The sequence below is a fragment of the Leopardus geoffroyi genome, chromosome D2 (genome assembly GCF_018350155.1).
Source record: "Leopardus geoffroyi isolate Oge1 chromosome D2, O.geoffroyi_Oge1_pat1.0, whole genome shotgun sequence".
Lineage (NCBI taxonomy): Eukaryota > Metazoa > Chordata > Mammalia > Carnivora > Felidae > Leopardus > Leopardus geoffroyi.
The window spans coordinates 50,021,659-50,042,874 of NC_059334.1; the positions used below are offsets into that span (position 1 = coordinate 50,021,659).

At 45.1% G+C, this 21,216-nt stretch overlaps 1 protein-coding gene across 23 annotated transcripts in view; it reads left to right on the forward strand.

Moving 5' to 3' along the window:
* Window positions 1-9,620, forward strand: part of HNRNPF (heterogeneous nuclear ribonucleoprotein F) — a 56,924-nt gene extending 47,304 nt beyond the window's left edge. For 3 of the 23 annotated variants that reach the window (XM_045438130.1, XM_045438125.1, XM_045438131.1), the window contains one exon: window positions 7,704-9,620. In XM_045438130.1, the coding sequence (XP_045294086.1) occupies window positions 7,755-8,999 (1,245 nt within the window). In that variant the 5' untranslated portion in view covers window positions 7,704-7,754 and the 3' untranslated portion in view covers window positions 9,000-9,620. Of the gene's footprint in view, window positions 1-1,300; window positions 1,543-1,715; window positions 1,954-2,366; window positions 4,338-7,685 lie in introns of all 23 variants that reach the window. The other 20 variants (XM_045438112.1, XM_045438115.1, XM_045438118.1 and 17 more) reach the window with 15 other exon arrangements.
* The last annotated feature ends 11,596 nt before the right edge of the window (window positions 9,621-21,216 follow it).

The following is a 21,216-nucleotide window of genomic DNA, read 5'->3' on the forward strand; positions in this document are numbered from 1 at the left end:
AGTGAAATAAATGCTTACAAAGCAGTCAGGGTACCTCAGTTCTGTAGAGATACTTTTCCAAAAACAAGCCAATTTTGTGGTTCATTCTTCAAAATACTGTTTTGCTTCTCGAGTTCAGTTTTTAGTGCCTGTGTCTTTCCATGGGAGGCTGGATTTTTAATATCATCCACCCAGCTTCAACAATTACCAGTCAAGGACAGTTTTTCTTTACATCCCCCACCTAATAATTTTTAAGCAAATTCCAGCAAACATACTATTTCATCTCCCAATAGTTCCAAGTGAATCTCTAGAAATGTGTTTTTTAAACATAACTATAATTCTGTATCTAAAAGAAGTAAATGTAATACTTTAATACTTTAAAGTTTTTAGTCAGTGTCCAGAAATGTCTTAAATGCTTATCAATTTGTTTGACTCAAAATCCAAATATGCCCCCGTGTACTGTGCATTTGGTACTTGGTCTTTCCCCCGTGTACTTGGTCTTTTCCCTTGGAGCTGTTTTCTAATGGACTGAACTCATCTGTCCTTGTAGAATTTCCCCCAGTCTGGCTTTGCATACTCTCACCTAGTAGGTTCCTCTTACCTATAAATCCTATTTATTTCACAGTTATTTCTAGTAAGTAGATTCATAGTTTTTTCTTTTCTTAAATAATTTCATTACTAAAGGTGTTTAACATAGGAAAGTAGAGACAAAAATATAATGAAACTCCCATGTACCCATCACCCAGTTTCAATAATTAAATCATGGCCCCTGTTGGTTTCATCTGTAATCCCACTCAGATTTAGAAACATTCTAGGTATCAAATATATCTCTTAAGTAATGACTCCATAAATAAAATTGCAGCACCATAATTAACAACTAAAATTTTTAAATTCTTTGAAATAATTCAGTCACTGTTCACACTGCAGTTGCTTTAGTAATTATTTTCAAGATCGTATGAATTCGGATTCAGGGCTTCATGAAATGTAGTTCTTTTTCGTGTATTAAGAATTGCGAGTCTTAAAATTAATCTTTTAAATTGATGCAAAATATTTATAGGCGTTCATGGCCAAATATATAAAACAAGACTATATATAAAGAGGTAAAGAAGTTCTACCTTTTGTCCATTAGTTTCCATTCTAAATTCTTTCAAAGAGGTTTGGTGTATTTTCCCTCGGTTTTTTTTTTCCTTTTTTTTTTTTTTTTTTTTTTTTTTGAGTTTACGGTTTCTCCTTCCAACTAAACCGTGCCGATCTACTCCTCTCCTGCGCTGTTACTCTGGACTTTTCCCCATCTTGGCATCTTTCCTGAAAACTCACTCAGAACGGTCTTCCTCGTTGCTTTTCTTCCCTCCTTCCTCCCACTTCCTGCCTGGGCCGACCGCGCGGGCCGCGGGCCGCACCTGCAGGACGCGTTTCCATTGGTGACATCTTGGCGGGCCCATCGGTGGCACTTCCTCCTTTACACCCCGTGACCCACGTCCGGCCCGCCGCCCTCAGTCACGCGGCCTCTGCCTCCGGGACGCAGCCCCGCGCGCCGGCCTTCCGGACTCCGGACCCGTCGTGGTGAGCCGCCGCGAGCGGACGACCCCCACCCACCCGCTCATCCACCCTTACCCAGCCCCCAGTACACCCCCACCGCCCCCCGCGAGTCCCGGGAACTCATTTCCCCTCCTCCGCAACTCCCCACCCCCACCCTGCCTGCTCCAGGAACTCTTTCTTCCCCCTCGTTGCCCCAGGAACTCTTCTCCCCCCGCGTCCCTTCTGCCCCAGGAAGTCCCCCCGACCCGACTCAGGAGCTCCGCCCCCCACGGGTCCAGGGAAACTCTTTCCTGGCCGCCCCAGAAAGCACCCCCCTCCCAGGCCCCGACTCGGGAGCTCCGCCCCCTCCCCCGCGGCTCCGGGAAGCCGGGACGGAGAACGCTGGCCCCACCTCACTCCCTCCTCGGCGGCCTAGAAGTTCCCACTCCCGCCTCCGTAAGCTTCCCCCCCCCCTTTCTCTCCTCCCACCACCAGGCCCGGGAAGCCTTCGCCTCTTGACCTCTTTCCCCCTCCCCCCTCCCGCGCGGCCCGTGAAGCCTCCCCACCTCCCCCCCCGCTTCCCTCCTCCCTCGGCTCGTCCCGCCCCCGCCCCGGAAGCTCCCGCTGATCCCGCCCAGGCCCCGCGACAGGGCGCTCCGGGGTCTCGCCTTCCTGTGGGGCTGAGCCGAGCGTAGATTGTCGGATCCGCCAGGTAGACGACGAGTGAGCCCCCGCTCTGCACTTCGTCTGCGAACCCCCGCCCCAGGAGCTCAGCGCCTGAGACCGCAGCTGTGCTTCCCGCCGAAATCGCTCAGACGCGCCCCTGGCGGCCCACGGCTGCAAGCTTAAGAGCGCAGTTTCAATTTCAGGTTAATAACAAAAGGAGACGCACCTGGACTTTACCGGAGCCTTCTGCGTTTTTAAGCGTCGGGTGGAATTAGGGGTCCTTTGGCTGTAAACCGCGCTTGTTTGAAAATAGAAATCAGTCCTGCTCCTCTCAGCGGTAAGTCTTAGAGCAAAAATGTCAACTGCGTAATCCTGAGGCAGCGTCTTTTGCTCACTGTGGTTTTAAGAGTAGAACTGTTTGAGTAATTAAGATACTCAGGACAACCTTGCTCTAGTGTGCCACCAGCTGTAGGCTAGTATTTATTTACAAATAAGGGTGAAATTGCTCCTTAGGTCCTACTGCAACACAGATGCAAATAAAAGGGTGACGCCACGGTCCCTCTGAATACCCACCCCTTCCTGAACAGAGGATGGGGGTTTAAGCCGGCCTGTGTACTCCGTAGATAAACCTAATCAGTCATGGCACTCGGAGGCCCGCCCTGTTTATCTTGATTGGATCTACCTGAATCCGAACTAAATCCCGTCTAACCAGTACAGTGAAGGAGAGAGCACATTCTGGAGAGCCTCCCAGGAGCCTTAGGAGTCTGTTTATAAATGCAGAATCTTGCCCTATCCCACGTACGTTGTTTCAGAATCTCACATTTTAACAACATCCTGTACAGTACAGATAATTTGAATCTCCAGTTGCGGGACCTAAGAGCAGTATATTTTCACACTCCAGCGATTACAACGTGTGCTCCTGTGAGACCCGTGCTCTCTATCAGTGCTTCAACGTGTGTTCGCGGGCATGCGCGCCCCATTTCAGTCTTGTGAAAACTGGCCTCAGCGTGTCTGGCCGCTCCTACGCGTGCATGTACGAGGAGGGTCCCCACGATGTTGGTCTGCAGACCACACTGGAAGGAACCAGGAGCTGGGGTAAACCATATAAAAGAAGGGATTCAGGTCATTTAAGATGCTTGAGTTCTACCTCTCAGATTCCACTGGGAGCTAGCAGGAGGGACGGTTGAAGCTTTTTGAAAACCATCTTCCAGAGAATTTGAAATTAAATACCTTACTTTTATACAGGTTCCCCCAACACTTCCGGGATAGTATCTTATGTAATAATCACAGGAGGCTATAAAGACAAGTTTATCTTTAACACGAGGCACTTAAGCGAAATTAACTTGACTTTCCCGGTTTTACCTTTCCCAAACTAAGAATGTAGTTTAGTTTTCCAATGTACTCCTGAACTTCATATATCCTGATCCTTTGGGACACCTTCATCACTTGGCTGTGGGTGATGGTAGTAATGTTTTTCCTACTGAAAAGCATATTTTAACATATACTTATATTCTTGTCAAGTTAATTAAAATATCAACATCAGAGCAAATACAGGTCACAAGAAATGAAGTTTATCAAACAAAACTGGGAAGGAAAGACTTGGGTATCTCCACCCTGACCCTCAGGGAGTCTTACAAATTGTAAATTCTGTTGAATAGTTTCTGGCAAGCAGACTGTGGCGCTCCTCCCAGTAAAGGTCTGGCAGCTTCTGGAGTCTCTCACCTCCTGCCCCTGAGGTCCCTACCCGGAACTGTTCTGGCCTTGTTCCACCCCCTCCCTGAAGAAGCCCCTCCCACCCTTAGTATTTAGATATCCTCACAGAGCTTAGAGTTTTCTAAGTCTCATCTGAGGCTAGTGAGTGTTTTCTTGCTGTTATCCTTTGTATTACCATATGAAAAGGTAAACCTTTTAAATGCTATGGGGGCTGTCCTGGGTGTGTGCTTTAATTATGGAAGCTTCATGGCTTTAAAAGAATTGCTGCCCCAACCTGCTCTTCCCTGGAGAAAGGGAGCTGGAGCCCATCCTAGCCCCGGCACCACCATCCCTGTTTGCTCTGGTGAGTGCTGGGCCACTGAGGCAGACGGCCATATCGCTCTTTTTTAGGACAATTCGTTAACCTACCAGGAGTGTCTCCGACTGTGGGCATCCCCTCCCCCCCCGGGTTGTTCTTTAAGGTGAGCTCTTTTAAGAAAAGTAATTTCGGTTTACGTTTGGTATATTTAAGTAGGAGATTTTTAAAGCATGAAGTAAAAGCTTTATCATTAGCTTTAAATCTAAGCGCAGAAATCTATAGCAGTCTTTTACTGAGTTTTAGTTAATGTCTTGAGCACTGTAAAACTCTACAAGGAATCCAAATGTAGAAGATTCTGAGGGCAAAGTGAGGATATTGAATTATGTTTGCATCTAAAATTAGGTTTGAGTTTCATTGAAAGAATACGGAATTACGTGTCATAGGATTTCTTGCAAGAAGTGGAACAGAAAAATAATTCTGGAGTATAAGTAAACTTTTGTAGACATGTGTTTGAGAAAAGAATGCTCTTCTCCTTGCCTTCAGAGAAGTCACTTTGTTTTTGAAACTTTTTCTGAAGTAAAACACTTCTAATCTGTAATGTATTGTTAGGTATTTTAAGTAATTCTCCTATGAAATGTTTGTGTTCGCTTATGCTGCCTGCATGTCTTTCAGCCTAGACTGCCATATTGTAGAGGGAGGTGTTGACCTCACATGGCCACCAGTTAATCTCTTGCTAATCTTGGGCCTGCTCTGTTGGGGGTGGGGCCACAGTGACCAATGGAACCGACACAGCCTGTCCCCGTGTCCCTGGTAGGCTTTCCAAGCAGTTTTGAAGACACATTTTGAACAAATCAGAGCAAGAATGTTATGGGAGTGTAGAACCATGAGACTTAATTCAAAGGGGAAGATCTTGTGGAAAGGTAATATGTTTGAGCTGAGACCTTAAGGATTAGTAGGATTTGACTAGACAGAAGGTTGGGTGGAGTGTATTTGGAGAGAGAATTAATTATCACGTGTGTCAAATGCAAGGGAGCAGAAAGCCTGGCACATTCCAGGCATAGGAAAATGGATAAAGGAGGGTTTTTGTTTTTTTGTTTCTTTGTGTTTTTTTTTGTAAATAGGAGTGATGTAAGCTAGATAATTGTGTTTGTTGCAGGCCAAAGTTGCAAGGTCTAAGCGACCCATTAGCACTGTGGTTTGTGTTCCACTGCCGGTGGGAAGCCACTGAGAACTTGGAACAGGAGAATGACATAAAGCCAGTTTTAGGAGAACACTTGAGCTGCAGATTGGGTTGCAGTAAGGGCTAGCCATTACACTTGGAGAAGTTTAAGAACCAGGTAAGAGTATCCTGGCATGGGCTGTTGGTACTGGAATTTAGAAATGAGGAAGTAGAAATGAATATGAGGGCAATGCAGAAAGAAAGTTTGACAGTTGAAATCACAAAGGAAGGAATTATTGAGTCCTTACTTGAGAAATGGCTAGGGACTGTGTATAGAATTGTGAGAAACTTATTATTTGTTGAACTCGAGTTCCTGAATAGGATTTGGGAATGTGGGTTAGGGTGGTTAATGGGATCATTCCAGAGAGAATGAATTCATTGGATTTGAATTCATTGGGTGAAGTTGTCCAAGGATTATTTCACTTTCTTTGTAGAACCTCGGGATGGCAGGTAAAGCTATTTATACCTGCAGCCAGAGTGCTATAGAAGAGTGTCAGAGAAAAAGGCTGCTTTCATTTGTGGTGTATAGGGGCTGTGGATTAGTTTTGTATACCAGTCTGGGCCTCAGGAAGCATAAGTAAGGCTGGGGACTTGAGTGTCTTTGGCCCAGAGCTAGTTGACCTTGATCTTGTGAGGCTGCCTAGAAAAGGACTCACCCAAGTCCAGTGATATCCCTGCAGTTGAATGTTGAGGAAGGACTCCCTGGAAGAAGCTGGGAGAACCTATTTAGGGAATTAATAGGAAGACCAGGAGATGGTTACATCATAAGAGCCAGAGGGAGAAGGGAGTTGCTTAAATCCTGCTGCGGGAACAAGTAAAATGAAGACAAAAAAAAAACTTTTCTTCCCAGTGGAGTGAAAGGTTTTGCCCTTTTAATGGTAAGGAGTAGAGGTGACAGTAGAGGCCTGCCCTCTGAGATTTTACTGAGAGGATCAGTAAATCAGCAAGTAGCTGGAGGCAAAGTTGGTGTCAGGGAAGGTATATTATGGTGTTGGTATAAATTGGCATATAATTGGTATAAATGCGCATGCTGTGTTCAGTGAAGAGACCGTGAAGATCAAGAATTTCTCCGGGGTGAATGGAGTTGGGACCAGAGCAGGACTGTGATCCTGCTAATGATGTCAGCTAATAGGAGAAGCAACTTCTTGTTTATAAATTTTTAGACTTTGTGGCAGTTTCTTCACATCGTCCCCATTCTTTGAACTAGATGATCACCCAAAGATGAGGGAAGATTAGGTGAGGTTGCCACAGGTTACTCAGGGCTTTGGGAGATTGGGGTTGGTGGTAGAACTTAGGCAGTATTGAGGGCCCATTTTAAGGTTGGTGACCCTGATTCTATGGTAGTCATTCCCAACTGGGAGCCATTTTACCCCCAGGGAACATCTGGGAATGTCTGGAGACATTTGGGGGTTGTCACAACTGGAGAGGGGTGCCTTTGGCAGCTAGTGGGTAGAGGCCAGGGATGCTGCCTGACACCCTACGGTGCACAGGCCTGTTCCCCACAACAAGGAACTGTGTGGTCCAAAATGTGTGCCACTAGCCACTCAGTACAACCATGAAACAGATAGTTAATCTTCCTGGGCTGTTTTACTGGGCACAAACGATAAAGGAGAAAAGAGCATATGAATTCCATTTGTTGTAGGGGGAAGGACTGAAATCATTACAAAATTATCCTTTCTCACGTTAGCAGTTTTAAAAATAAGTGCTTCATAGAGTGATTTTGTCAAATATTTAAATTACTATAAATCATAACGATTCAAAATGGTAATTTGTCAGTAATTGTTTTTCCTTTATACTAGTGCAGTTGAACCTTTCATATGTTACAAATTTGCTCTGCCTTTTCTCTAATAACCAGAAAATGCCCTTGCTCTAACCTAACCGGTACTAATTCCTCTATGATCATGGCACTTACCCTCTTGCCTTTTATTTTAGCAATGTAATCTCATGTTTTCCTCCAGTTCTGAAAAGTTCTCTTTTTCTAGATATTGGCTTATTTCATTCTTTTGTCTTCTCTTCTAGAACTTAAAATAATTGATGACCGTTAGAAGTGATAGGTTTTGGCTTCAAAGCTTCCATATTGCTATTTTATTTTTCTAAGTCTCCTAATTCTTTTTCTGTCTGAATAATATGTACATTTGGAGGGGGGAGACCTTGGATTGAATCTCAGCTCAAATGTATTTTGTATATTTTCTTAACATTTAATTTTGCTTCTCTTTTTTCGTCTGCAAAATCAGAAAAACAACATTTACTGCATATTCTTGTACATAATAAATGAAAAATTATGTAAAGTAGTTTTTGCTTTCTTTTCAGCCACAAAAAGCTGCACCCAAGCTTGTTTGACGTCAGTCCTCTCAAGTGTCCATGATGCTGGGCCCCGAGGGAGGTGAAGGCTTTGTGGTCAAGCTCCGTGGCCTGCCCTGGTCCTGCTCTGTTGAGGATGTGCAGAATTTCCTTTCTGACTGCACAATACATGATGGGGCTGCAGGCGTTCATTTCATCTACACTAGAGAAGGCAGGCAGAGTGGTGAGGCTTTTGTTGAACTTGAATCAGAAGATGATGTAAAAATGGCCCTTAAAAAAGACAGGGAAAGCATGGGACACCGTTACATTGAGGTGTTCAAGTCCCACAGAACCGAGATGGATTGGGTGTTGAAGCACAGTGGTCCAAACAGTGCCGACACCGCCAATGATGGCTTCGTGCGGCTTCGAGGACTCCCATTTGGATGCACCAAGGAAGAAATTGTTCAGTTCTTCTCAGGGTTGGAAATTGTGCCAAACGGGATCACATTGCCTGTGGACCCCGAGGGCAAGATTACAGGGGAAGCCTTTGTGCAGTTTGCCTCACAGGAGTTAGCTGAGAAGGCCCTAGGGAAGCACAAGGAGAGAATAGGGCACAGGTATATTGAAGTGTTCAAGAGCAGTCAGGAAGAAGTTAGGTCATACTCGGATCCCCCTCTGAAGTTCATGTCTGTACAGCGGCCAGGGCCCTATGACCGCCCTGGCACGGCCAGGAGGTATATTGGCATTGTCAAGCAAGCAGGCCTGGAGAGGATGAGGTCTGGTGCTTATAGTGCAGGCTATGGGGGCTATGAGGAGTACAGCGGCCTCAGCGATGGCTACGGCTTCACCACTGATCTGTTTGGGAGAGACCTCAGTTACTGTCTCTCAGGCATGTATGACCACAGATACGGAGACGGCGAGTTCACTGTCCAGAGTACCACTGGACACTGTGTCCACATGAGAGGGCTACCGTACAAAGCCACAGAGAACGACATTTACAACTTCTTCTCTCCACTCAACCCTGTGAGAGTCCATATTGAGATTGGCCCTGATGGAAGAGTGACGGGCGAAGCCGATGTTGAGTTTGCCACTCACGAAGAAGCTGTAGCAGCAATGTCCAAAGACCGGGCCAACATGCAACACAGATACATAGAACTTTTCCTGAATTCCACAACTGGGGCCAGCAATGGGGCGTACAGCAGCCAGATGATGCAAGGCATGGGGGTGTCGGCCCAGTCCACTTACAGTGGCCTCGAGAGCCAGTCTGTGAGTGGCTGTTATGGGGCTGGCTATGGAGGCCAGAACAGCATGGGTGGATATGACTAGTTTTGTAGGAGCATTTGAGTTATTGCAATCAAATTTTCACAGGCAGCCAACAAGCAGTGAAAAGCAATTATTACTCTAGAGGAAGCTGTGGGACCCATTTTGCACCATGAGTTTGTGAAATCTGGATTAAAAAATTACCTCTTCAGTGTTTTCTCATGCAAACTTTCTTCTAGCATGTGATATTGAGTAAACTAAAACTATTTTCAGCTTTTCTCAATTAACATTTTGGTAGTGTACTTCAGAGTGATGTTATCTGAGTTAAAGTAGTTTTGAGTACATTAAATGGATCTTTTACACCACATCACCGTGAACACATTGGGGAGACGTACTTTTTTGGAAAACTCAAGGTGCTAGATCCCTAATTCAAAGAGGAACATTTCTCATGTTTGTTCATTCTAGTTTATTTTCATTTAAAATCTTTTAGGTTAAGTTTAAGCTTTTAAAAATAAGTTAGTTTTGAAAATTGAGACACATTACTAATACTGTAGGAATTGGTGAGGCCTTGACTTAAAACTTTCTTTGTACTGTGATTTCCTTTTGGGTGTATTTTGCTAAGTGAAACTTGTTAAATTTTTTTGTTAACTAAATTTTTTTCTTAAAATAAAGATTTTTCCACAATGACTGGCACCGACTATATACTCACCAAAAAGTAGCAAAATGGGTGGTTGAAGAGAAGAACTTGCTTTAATACTGCTGTATTTCAGTGTGAATTTCAAAATAATTTAGCACATGAAATCTAAGATTTCCCTCTATTCCTATACCACGGTTAAATTAAAAGTTTGGTTTTTAAAATGTTAAATATGAGTGGTGGAAATGGTGACTGGAAACGCATCCCAGAGTATTGAAATAGAAGCACACAGTCCCAGCCTCCCGTGAGACTAGAGTGCTGTTCTTGATCAGTTATTTGTTGTGTCCTGCTCTTCCCTTATTTTATGCTGGAGTCCTGTTCGTTTCTCATAGCGGCCCTTCATTTTGGGTGCCATACACTGGCAGTTATTAACCACAGTTTTTTTTTTTTTTTAAATATAAAATGTGCTATTTTTTTTTCATACTAGCTCAAACACTCCCAGGTTAGCAGTTACAGGTTATTGCAGACTTCACATAAGCTTGGGACAGATCTGTTTCCAAATTAGAAAATCACCTTCCACCTAGCAAGTAGAGAACCATGTCCAAATTCCAGGCAGCTCTGCACACAGCTTACTGCCCGCCATCACTTTTAATTTGACATAAACTAAGACCATCAAGACTTTAAGATGTGAATGGAGTTTATTTAAAACAACTTTTTGATGGCCACTTACTGATTTTGCAAACTTTGTCCCCCCACTTGTAGCCCAGATATCCTAACTTCACCAGTTCTGGGGTCTTCATCTGGTATCATTTCAAAGGGACAAGCTTCATTTATAGACAAAATACTTTATTGATTAAGCCCTGAAGATTTTGCTAAATAAGCATTTATGTAAACTAGAATCTTACCCCAGCCCCTCTCATCCTCCTATGGCCTCATAGCACCACCTTACCTGCCTTTCTTCCCACTGGTGTTCTGCAGATTCAGATAGTTTTAGATAGGGCAGCAGCAATACCCAGGAATGCCAGAGGTTCCAGGACACAGGCTGAACTAGGAAGGTCCGCTCTGATGAGTAGGTAACGTGAGATTCTGGGGAGGCAGAGCTCATGCACCTGATGTGAGCCATGTTCACAGGGTCTCTACCCATCCCATGGGTCTACCATCTCCCAAGTCTCCAGCAATAGTGCATAGGGATGCTAAGGACCTGGGTGGTCAAGACCCAGAAACCAGGTAGAACACCTGAGAGCTTAAGAAACCTGCAATGACAAAGATTTGATAGGGCAGTGAAGTTTTAAGGAGTATATACACCCCGTATAAACCTCCCTTGTTAGGTTTAGGGTCCAGATAAGGAAGGAGTGGGCTCCAAGAACCTGGGATGGGTTCTCCGGAGGAATGTGCTATATTATCTGAAATTGCTCGGCCAGCAGTAGTGGCTCCCTCCTACTAGAAGTAAAACTATTTGGAGGCCTCACCTGTGGTAGGTGATTTATAAGACGTCCTCCTCATCAAAGTCCACTTCCGGTATTGTTTCTAGAATGGATTGGCAGACTGCCTGTCAAATCCAGCCTGCTGCCTGTTTTTATGTGGTCCATGACCTGAGAATGGGTTTTACAGATGAATCAATTTAATGTCAGGGAGCCCCAGTTAAAAACTCCCCAAATGAATCCCATTCTTATTAGTAGACTAAAAAATTTATGCCTTGGCCTGCAAAACCTAATATAATTTGCTATCTAGTACCTTCAAGGAAATTCTGCTGATTTTTCTGTTCCAGAAAACTAGTATCAGGACTTAGCATGACACAGAAGGGAGAGGCCCCACTGCAGGAGGAAATGCAGATGCTACCAAACAGCCAGGGCCTGATTGATATGTGTGGACAGGAGGGGGTCTGGAGGATGCTGGACCAGAAGGTTGAGTGTAAATGATAACCAGCATCTCCTGTGACTAAGGATTTAAATTTTGAATAAAATGCTTGGAATCCATCCTAACAATCTGCTGCAGTCAACTCTTGAAGCTTGGAGACAGCAACCTACTGGAGGAAGGGATGCTGGCTGTTGAGAAAGGGGTCATCAGATTCAGGTGGGCATGTTAGGATTTAGTATATGAAGGCAGGAAAAACACCAGCTAAAAGTGTGCTGTAGAGGGGCACCTGGCAGGCGCAGTTGAAAAGCATGGCAACGCTTGATCTTGGGCTCGTGACTTCAAGCCCCATGTGGGTATAGTGATTACTTAAGTAAATTTTTAAAAATGTTCTGTGGGAGGGCCCAAGGACACTTTTAAGTTGATAAAGGAATGTGCTAGGGAAGCGCACAAGCATTTTAAGCTTCATGGAAACACAGCCATGGTTGGCAGTACAAGAAAGGGTTAAAGGGATTCCATCACATGTGAGGTAAGCATGATTGCCATAATGGACAGTGAACCCAAAGGCAGTAAGGGGCTTCACCTGGCCAGATCTGTGGTTAAGGACCTCTGTATGGACAGGGTCCACACACAGGCACAGCTATGAGGTCTGTCAACTTTCTGACCCCAGATATTACTCTTTGACTCTATGAGCAGAAAGCTAATTGAAAATCAGGATTTTCTTTGTTAGAGTGGGAATGTGAGAAGGCCAAGTTTGCAGGGCAAGTTCATCTCACTGTAGGTCAAACAAGTTTGCAGACCCCTGCAGGTACCTCCCTGAGTGCATTAGTACAAAGGGGTACATTAGGCAGTTGACAGCTGCCCTCCCCCCTGCACTGGATCCTTGGCTTGTGAATTAGCCATAATGGCAGGAAAGGCCAAGGGGAACCTCTTGGTGTTCCCCATTCAATACTGTGAATAAGGAGAGATGCCACAACATCTGAGGGTTGAACCATGCTTGCAGACTATTTAGAAAGGCAGACGGGCATCTGGGTGGCTCAGTTAAGCGTCCAACTTCGGCTTAGGTCATGATCTCACAGTTCGTGGGTTCAACCGCTGCATACGGCTCTGTGCTGACAGCTCAGAGCCTGGTGCCTGCTTCAGATTTTGTGTCTGTCTCTCTGCCCTCTTCCGCTTACGCTCTGTCTCTCAAAGGTGAATGTTCAAAAAAAAAATTTTTTTTTTTTTAATTTAGAAAGGCAAGCAAATGCCTTTTTAATTTACTTGTGTGGTTTCAGCAAACAGCAGATGCATTCTGGTAGAGGATAGTGGATGACCAGGAAATTAACCAAGTTATCTCAGCACAATTCAGTGCTTAATGAGGTGCCCTTGCCAGTATAAATCAAGTCTCCAGCACTTGAGAACTCCTGACCTAATGAATATATTTCCTTTAATCAGCATCAAGGAGGAGATTAAAAATTTTAACCTCATAACATTAGAACACATTCCCTGACTTCTCCAGGGCTGTGGTAACTCTCCTGCTCTCTGTTACATAGTAGAGTCTGGAGAGACATTGATCACCTTGCCGTGCTCCACTGTATTAATGACATCTTCATTGTGTTTGTTGGGGGAGGAAGCAGAATTCTGTGTGCTAAAGGGAGGAAGAATTCAGGGCTCTGCCACATCATGGAAGTTTTTTAAAGTCTGATAGTCTTGGGCAGGGATAGGCAAAACTAGGGTCCTGGGGCCACATCTGGCCTGCTACCAGTTCTTTGTAATGTTTTATTGGTACACAGCTATGTCCATTTGTTTTGTCTGTGGCTGCTCTTGTGCTACATTGACAGAGAGGTGGGCAGTTTGATTTGAGACCATGTGGCTCACAAAGCCTCATGTATGTACAATCTGAGACTTTACAGGAAGTGTTTGCTAACTTTTGGCTTTGGGCGGATCTGGGACATTTCTTCCTCCAAAGTAAAGGTCAAGACACTTCATCACTAAAAGACATAATTTTGGGGAAGACATTTTGGATTTTGGATTTATTTCATTACATGAGAATACTGCTCCTACCCAATTATTAGATGACCAAAAGGCTGCAGGGGTCCTGCAAGCTGCCCTGCCATCTGCCACAGAGGACAGAGTAGGCCCCATGATCGAGGTATCTGTGTTCATAAATGGTTTTGTGTGGTGTCTCTTGACCAGTCTCAATGAACAATCCCAGCTCAGACCCTGAGTGTTCTGAATCAAGGCCGTGCCCCTATATCAGAGCTATTTACTGTTCCAAACGCAGCTCCTGGAGTTACTGAGCCTCACTCTGCACTAACCGCCACCCATGCTCTGTGGTGTTGGCAGAGGCATCAAATCATAAGGTTCTTTTAAGGCATCTCAGTTTTGTTTTTAGTTTTTGTGTAAAGCTTCTTGCACATACTCCATTAGATTTGCTTCCAGTATTATATTTTACATGGTATCTCTGATTGGCTTAGCTTGTTGCTGGGACTTCTTAGGACTAAAAAAAAAAAAAAAAAAAAAATACTATGGATTTTTTTTTTTTTTAAGCAAACTCTACACCCAACGTGGGGTTTGAACTCACAACCCCAAGATCAAAAGTTGCATGCTCTACCAATTGAGTCATCCATGTGCCCTAAGTGCCCGAAGAAATACTGTGGATTTTTATATTGAGTGTGGCCTTGCCGAATTCAATAAATTTACTTATCAATGCAGGTTTAAGTGTAGATTCTTTTTTTTTTTTTTTTTAATTTTTTTTTCAACGTTTATTTATTTTTGGGACAGAGAGAGACAGAGCATGAACGGGGGAGGGGCAGAGAGAGAGGGAGACACAGAATCGGAAACAGGCTCCAGGCTCTGAGCCATCAGCCCAGAGCCTGACACGGGGCTCGAACTCACGGACCGCGAGATCGTGACCTGGCTGAAGTCGGACGCTTAACCGGCTGCGCCACCCAGGCGGCCGTTAAGTGTAGATTTTCTATGTAAAAAAATGCTGTTTGCAAACAATGATAGTTGTTTTGTTTTGTTTTTTTCCTAATCCCTATGTACTTTATTCTTTTTTTGCCTTGTGGCCTGCTCTTAGATCAAAGTTTGTCTTTTGTCATTAGAAACGTGATGCTAAACAAAGTGGAGTGAGAGGACATCCTTGTTTTATTCCCAGTTTCAGAGAGAAAGCTTTTGTTATTTCTCCCTTAAAATATTGTCAGGGCACCTGGCTGGCTCAGTCAGTGGAGCATGTGACTCTTGATCTTGGGGTTATAAATTCAAGCCCCACGTTGGGTGTAGAGATTACTTTAAAAAAAAATCCTTAAGATAAAGATTGTTTTTTTGGTCTCATACCCTTTGTTAAGAGAATTTGGGGCTCCTGGGTGGCTCAGTCGGTTAAGTGTCCGACTTCAGCTCAGGTCATGATCTCACGGTTCGTGGGTTTGAGCCGTGTGTTGGGCTCTGTGCTAACAGCTCAGAGCCTGGAGCCTGCTTCGGATTCTGTCTCCCTCTCTCTCTGTCCCTCCCCCGCTTGTGCTCTCTCTGTCTCTCAAAAATGAATAAACATTCGAAAATTTAAATTAGGAGAATTTCCCTTTGCTTCAGGTTTAGTATATGTACATTTTTTAATCGTTAGTAAATGTTGAGTTTTAAATTATTTAATGCATTTCTCTCCTTACATTATCTTGATATTCCTTATTATTTATCTCCCAATTCACTCTTTCTCTGCAGCTAAGCCTAACTTGTTAAGCATCAGTTATGTTCTTAACTCCAGGTAAGAACTTTTAATTCTGAGGCACCTGACTGGCTTAGTTGGTGGAGTGTGCGACTCTTGATCCTGGGGTTGAGTTCAAGCCCTGTGTTGGGTGTAGAGATCATAAGTAAATAAACTTTAAAAAAAATGTTTTTAGTTCTAAAATTTGATTTTTTTTACATAATGCAAAAAATTTAATTTGTTCACAGTTCTGGAGATGAGAAGTCAAAATCAAGGTGTTGGCAAGGTCATGCTTCCTCTGTAGTTGCAAGGAAGAATCCTTCCATGCCTTTTTCTAGCTTCCATGGTTGCCAGAAAACTTGGCATTCCTTGGTTTGCAGCTGCATCATTCCTATCTATGCCTCTATTGTCACATAGCCTTCTACCTGTGTCCAAATTTTCTTCTTTATAAGTCCTTGAATTAGGGCCCACCCTAATCAAGTATGACCGCATCTTAAAATGATTGTATGTGCAGAAACCCTATTTCCAAATAAGGTCATAGTCTCAGGTACTGGGGGTTAAAACCTGAGCGTACCTTTTTGAAGTACACACAGCTTACCCCACAATGCATCCACTCTGTTTTCTTCTGAGACTCTCCATATACCATCTCTCCTTGAACATACCAGTCACAGTTTAAAGTCGTGGTCTGATCAGTCTAATATCTGCATCTTCTTTTTCTGTGTTTATGTTGTCTGGCGTCCTTTGTTTTTTTATGCCTGGATATTTTTGATAGGGTTTAGATATTGTGTACATATATTGGAGGCATAGGATAATTACAAGACCCATGTGCTATTATCATTTAAGAGGGGATTGGTGGCAGGCATGCAGCCAGACTTTTAAAAATTACCCTGAGAACACAAAAAGCTCAAAATGGCCAATATGTACTCAGTGGAAACCATAAAATGATAACTTGAGAAGAGCCAAATCTGTGACCCAAACTCAGAAAATTCTGTAGGCACCAATTTGAATTTACACTCTGGTAGGGGTGGGAGACCATAACAAATAAATCAATAAACATAAATAGTATATGAATTAGGGCTGAGTACAAAGAAGCAGCAGCAATCAGTAATGAGGACAAATGGTGGTGGTGCAGTTGTAGGGTGGCCAGGAGGCCTCCAAAAAGGGCCTAAAGGAGGGGGGAGTTCATTGGTGGTGATGCAGGGATGCTGGGCAATTGGGAAAATGGCCAGCAGAGGGAGGAGTGCAGTGCCTTAAGGCTGAGGTTGCGGACAACAGGTGTTCAGACAATACAATACCTAGGAAGCAGGGCGAGTGTAGGAAAGGACAGTGGGTGAGGATGGAATGTTGGTAGGGACTGGGGTCAAAAGTAGGGCCTATGGGCCATGTTAAGGGGGCTTTTCTGGGGTGCCTGGGTGGCTCAGTTGGTTAAGCATCTGACTTTGGTCCAGGTCATGATCTCACGGTTCCTGAGTTCGAGCCCTGCATTGGATTAACTGCTGTCAGCACAGAGCCCACTTTGGGTCCTCTGCCTCCCTCTCTGTCTGCTCCTCCCCTGCTTGTGCACTCGCTCACGCTCTCTCAAAAATAAAAACATTTAAAAACTTTTAAACAAAAAAAAGGGGATTTTTCTGTAAGGTAAATAGGGTATCCCTGGTACATTTTGAGCAGAATTGCTCTAATCTTCCCGTTAGAATATTCCTCTGGCTGGGTTGAGACTTGAGTGATAAATCCCTCTACAGAGCCGGGCATAGAACTTAGTCAGTCAGTCACTCCCTCATGTTAGCTGTTGGTCCTTACTTCTTCTCCTGGGTTTTACAGCATTTTACACAAAAATTGAGGGTAAGTGGTGCCTGGCCGGCTCAGTCAGAGTATGAACTACTCAGTAGAGTGAGTGCTCTCAGTCAGTAGAGCACTCTTGATCTCAGGGTTGTAAGTTTGAGCCCCACATTGGATGTAGAGATTGCTTAAAAATTAAAAAATTGAGAGTTAGATGCTGCTGTACATTCTGGGAAACAAATATTACAGTGTTTAAGTTACTAGTCTTAGAATAAAACAACTTTTTCTCATTAATAGGCCCTTACTTGAAAAGCTCTCCCTCAGACTACTACGCAGCAATACAAAGTAATGAGATATGTGTGTGTGTGTGTGTGTGTGTGTGTGTATGTGTATGAGAGGGAGACAGAGAGAGAGAATAGTATTTATATATAACAGAGTTAATAGAATTATCAAACTTTTACCTTGATTATTTCTGGGTGCTGGGTTAAAAATTGATTTACTCATTATCTCTGTAATGTTCAAGTTTTCTGTTACAAGCATAAAAGATGTTTGCAATTAGAAAAAGAATAAGATTATTTAAATTTAAAAATGGGGAGGGGGTACCTGGCTGGCTCACTCAGTAGAGCATGCAATTTCTTTTTTTTAATTAAGTAATCTCTATACCCAGCTTCAAATTCATAACCCCAAGATCAAGACCCTCCTGCTTTTCTGACTGAGCCAGCTAGAAGACCAGAACATGTAACTCTTGTCAAGTAGTCAAGTAGTCACCACATTGGGCATAGCACTTAACATTAAAAGTACATATACATACATATATACATACAATGGGGAGAGATATATATAGTCCCGAAGCAGGCACAGTCACTGGCTTTTCTCCCAGATAGTGATAAATACCAGAAAGGCAGGGTAGCCCAGTCCTTCAGAAATAGCTCAGGAGCAAGATGGCCTGTGAGAACCTCTGAGAGCCTTGGTTTCCTCCTCTGCACAGATGGAATGATACAAATTGAGTTAAGGTGTGAAATGTTTGTTAACAATGCCCTTCACATACTAAGTATTCAATTACATAGAAATTATCTTTTGCTATCTCTGGTTCTCTGGGCAGCTCCTCCTCTGGGAGAAGAGGGCAAAAGGAAGGGAATTGGGACTAAAGTCACACCCCTCCAAGGAGAACTGGGCCGGGGAAGGGGTCTCTGAGGCACCGGGAGAGATTTCACATAGGAACCCTGAGCAGAGACCCCTCTCATTCTATGGCTACCTTTCCCTCTCCCGACTGGGGGTGGGGGTGAGGTGAGGAGGTGGGGACTGGACTTGTTTTTCATGGGAATCCACAGCCCAACTCCAGGGCCCAGCTGTCTAACACACAGGCTAACTTATTCCCCATTACCATCCCTATCACACTCCCTGACTTCTACCCATAATTAAGCCAGACCCCCCGACGTCCTCCATGAGCCTTGCCCCCTTGCCCCTTGCCCCAGCCTTGGTCAGGCAGAAGCAGCCTAAACCACCAGGTACCCACCTGTAATTGGACAAAGTCAGGCTCACTATGCTGGGCACTGAAGGAGTCCCACATATTGGAGGTGTAGGGGTTGTGGAGTCCCTCACCCCAGAGTGCTTGCTTATAGGACTTGAGGGAACTGTGCAACTTGTTCAGCTGAAATTGCAGTAAAGCTGTGTTTGGCAGGTTGAGAGCAAAGCAGGACTGGGACTGGGGTCCGCTGCCAAGTGGAGCCAGGAAACTAAAATGTTATGATGGATGTGGAATGTCATCGTGTCCAGAAACCCTTTACTGGAGCGGGCGCCCAGGTTGGAATCCCTGAATATCCAGTCAAAGTGACTTAGGTCCCATGGCACCTGGCTGGTCAGTCAGTAGAGCATGCTATTCTTGATCCCCCAGTGGTGAGTTCAAGCTCCACGTCGGGTGTAGAGAATACTAAAAAAATAGTAAATAAACTCTCCCCCCCCCAAAAAAAGTGATTTAAGTCCCCCAGGCAAGGGTGGGGTTTCCTTCTTACTAGTAAGATTTCCAACAGCAGAGCTTCTTAGGCTCGTGATGGTAGAGACCTAACTGTTTCAGGAAGAAAGCAGTTGGAAGGGGGGTGGGGGCGGTACCTGATTGGCTCAGCCAGAGAAGCAGGCAACTCTTGATTTCCAGTCATGAGTTCGAGCCCCACATTGGGTGTAGAGATTATTTTTTATTTATTTACTTTTGGGGGGGAGGGGCAAAGAGAGAGAGAGGTAGAGAGAGAATCCCAAGCCAGCTGCTCACTGTCAGTGCAGAGCCCTATGTGGGTCTCCAACCCAGGAACTGTGAGATCATGACCTGAGCTGAAATAAAGAATCACAGGCTTAACAGACTGAGCCACCCAGGCACCCTGGTGTAGAGATTACTTAAATAAACTTAAAAACAAAAAGAAAGCAGTTTTCCCTCACTCAGAAGGTGGCATTTTGACCACGTGGCTTCCATGTCTGCCACTCTAGCCCCACCAACAGCCACAGACTTTGCTTTCCTGGTGGAGCTCATTTTTAGCTTCTCAAATGCAATCCATGCACACCAGCATCCTACATGTCCAAGGACAGGGACCTGCACCCCACTCCCCAGGGCTGCAGAGCGAGTTTGGAAGCCACCTTCTGAGGCTCTGACTCTGTGGTGCTTGCGGCTGTTGCCCTGTGTTGGGCTGCGTGCCCTGTGCTCTCCGCCTTCCTCCTGTTCCCACGTCCCGCACTCAGGAGGGGACGGTGTTTCTGCCTGTAGTGGCCGCACCTACCTCCTTCCTCTTTGATCTCATCGCACAGGTTCCAGTCATACTGACTTGCCTCTGGTCTTTGCAAAAGGTCGATTGCACACGCTGATCTCTCCACCAGGAGAGATGTTTGTGTGGCTCACGCCTCTAATCATTCACCTTTGAGGATTCAGCTCAAATGTCACCTCTTAACCCGAACACATCACCCATTGGTGCCCACGCATTCCAGCCGCTGAAACACACTTGTATCTCCTTCACAGCATGCATAGGCTCAGAATCCCGGGACATTAAGGGCCTTATAAGGATGGGTCCTGGCGGTGATGAGCTTGGCACAGCCGTCAGCCTCCAGGGCTCCCTGCTGCCCTTGGTCACTCAGACAGTGGCTGCACTTTCAACCAGGTGTCTTGGGTCTCACTCAGGTTCTTGAAGTTCTTGCTGCAGCTCTGGGCAAGCCTTGGAACTCTCCCTTACCTCTACCTCCTTATATATCCTGTTTCAAGGGCCCTAAGCAGAACTATGAATCTCATTTTTAGACCTCAGGGTCTGGGATGGGCTGCCAACCAGAAGATAGGGTCCTCAGCTTTCAGACTCCCCTGCTATAGCCTCCTAACCCAAGTCTACAAGTCAGGGGCCTGAATTCTAGGACACATACTTTCCACAGGACCCACACCACCCTTAAGAAGTGGAGGGAGGGTTTGGAGCAGTGCACCATTAGAGCTGGCTTGAAGCAACACCAAGATGCACCCACATGGCTGTCCCATCACCCCAGATCCAGACTGTGCACCACTGTTTGGCCGGGACAGGGCAGATCTCTGCTGCTGGGCCTGCCTCCACCCCAGGGCCTATGTATGCAGGGAGGGCTGGACTGAGTGCACCTGACTCCTTCCATCCTGGGCTATGGAGGTTGGCACGAAGGATGAGGCAGCAGGACAGATGGCTACTGAGGTGGGAGAGACATTTCCCCAGCCCCACTCTGCACATGTAGGGACCTTTCAAGTGAGGTGTTCCAGGAGTGGACTTGGACATACTGGGGGACCTAGATTTGTGCACTATGCAGGGCTCCTTGGGATGTGGCTCATAGTAGGGTCCTATAGGATAGTGCCTAGGGTGGGCAGAGGGTCTGTGGGTTGGTCTGAGGGTTATATTGGGTTTTACTGGGGTGAATCAACAAAAGCTTCATTTCCTGAGTGGTGTGAATGATAGACAGTATTCACTGAGTGAGGTGGCACCTTAGTGGAGGGCGAGCCCCTGGGGTCATTCTAGGTTAGAGGATGTCATGGGTACCTGGCTCATTGGGACTTCTAGGGTCTCTAGGCAAGGTGTGGGAATCGTAAGATCTTTTGATAGAACACTGAGGTATCTTGCACAGTGCATGGATGAGACAAGGGATCAATTATCAGGAGGTTTTCAAAGTGGAGGGCATGTGGGGAGTGGGCCTTAGGACAGACATGCGGCCATAAGAAACCTTAGCAATCCACTGGACCCCCTACCCACCAGCCACTGAAGGGCCCGAACATTCCTGAGCAAGATGTGAGAGTCTTTGCCCAGCCTGCCTATTCCCAACCAGACCCACAGAAAGTCACAAGACCACTGGAG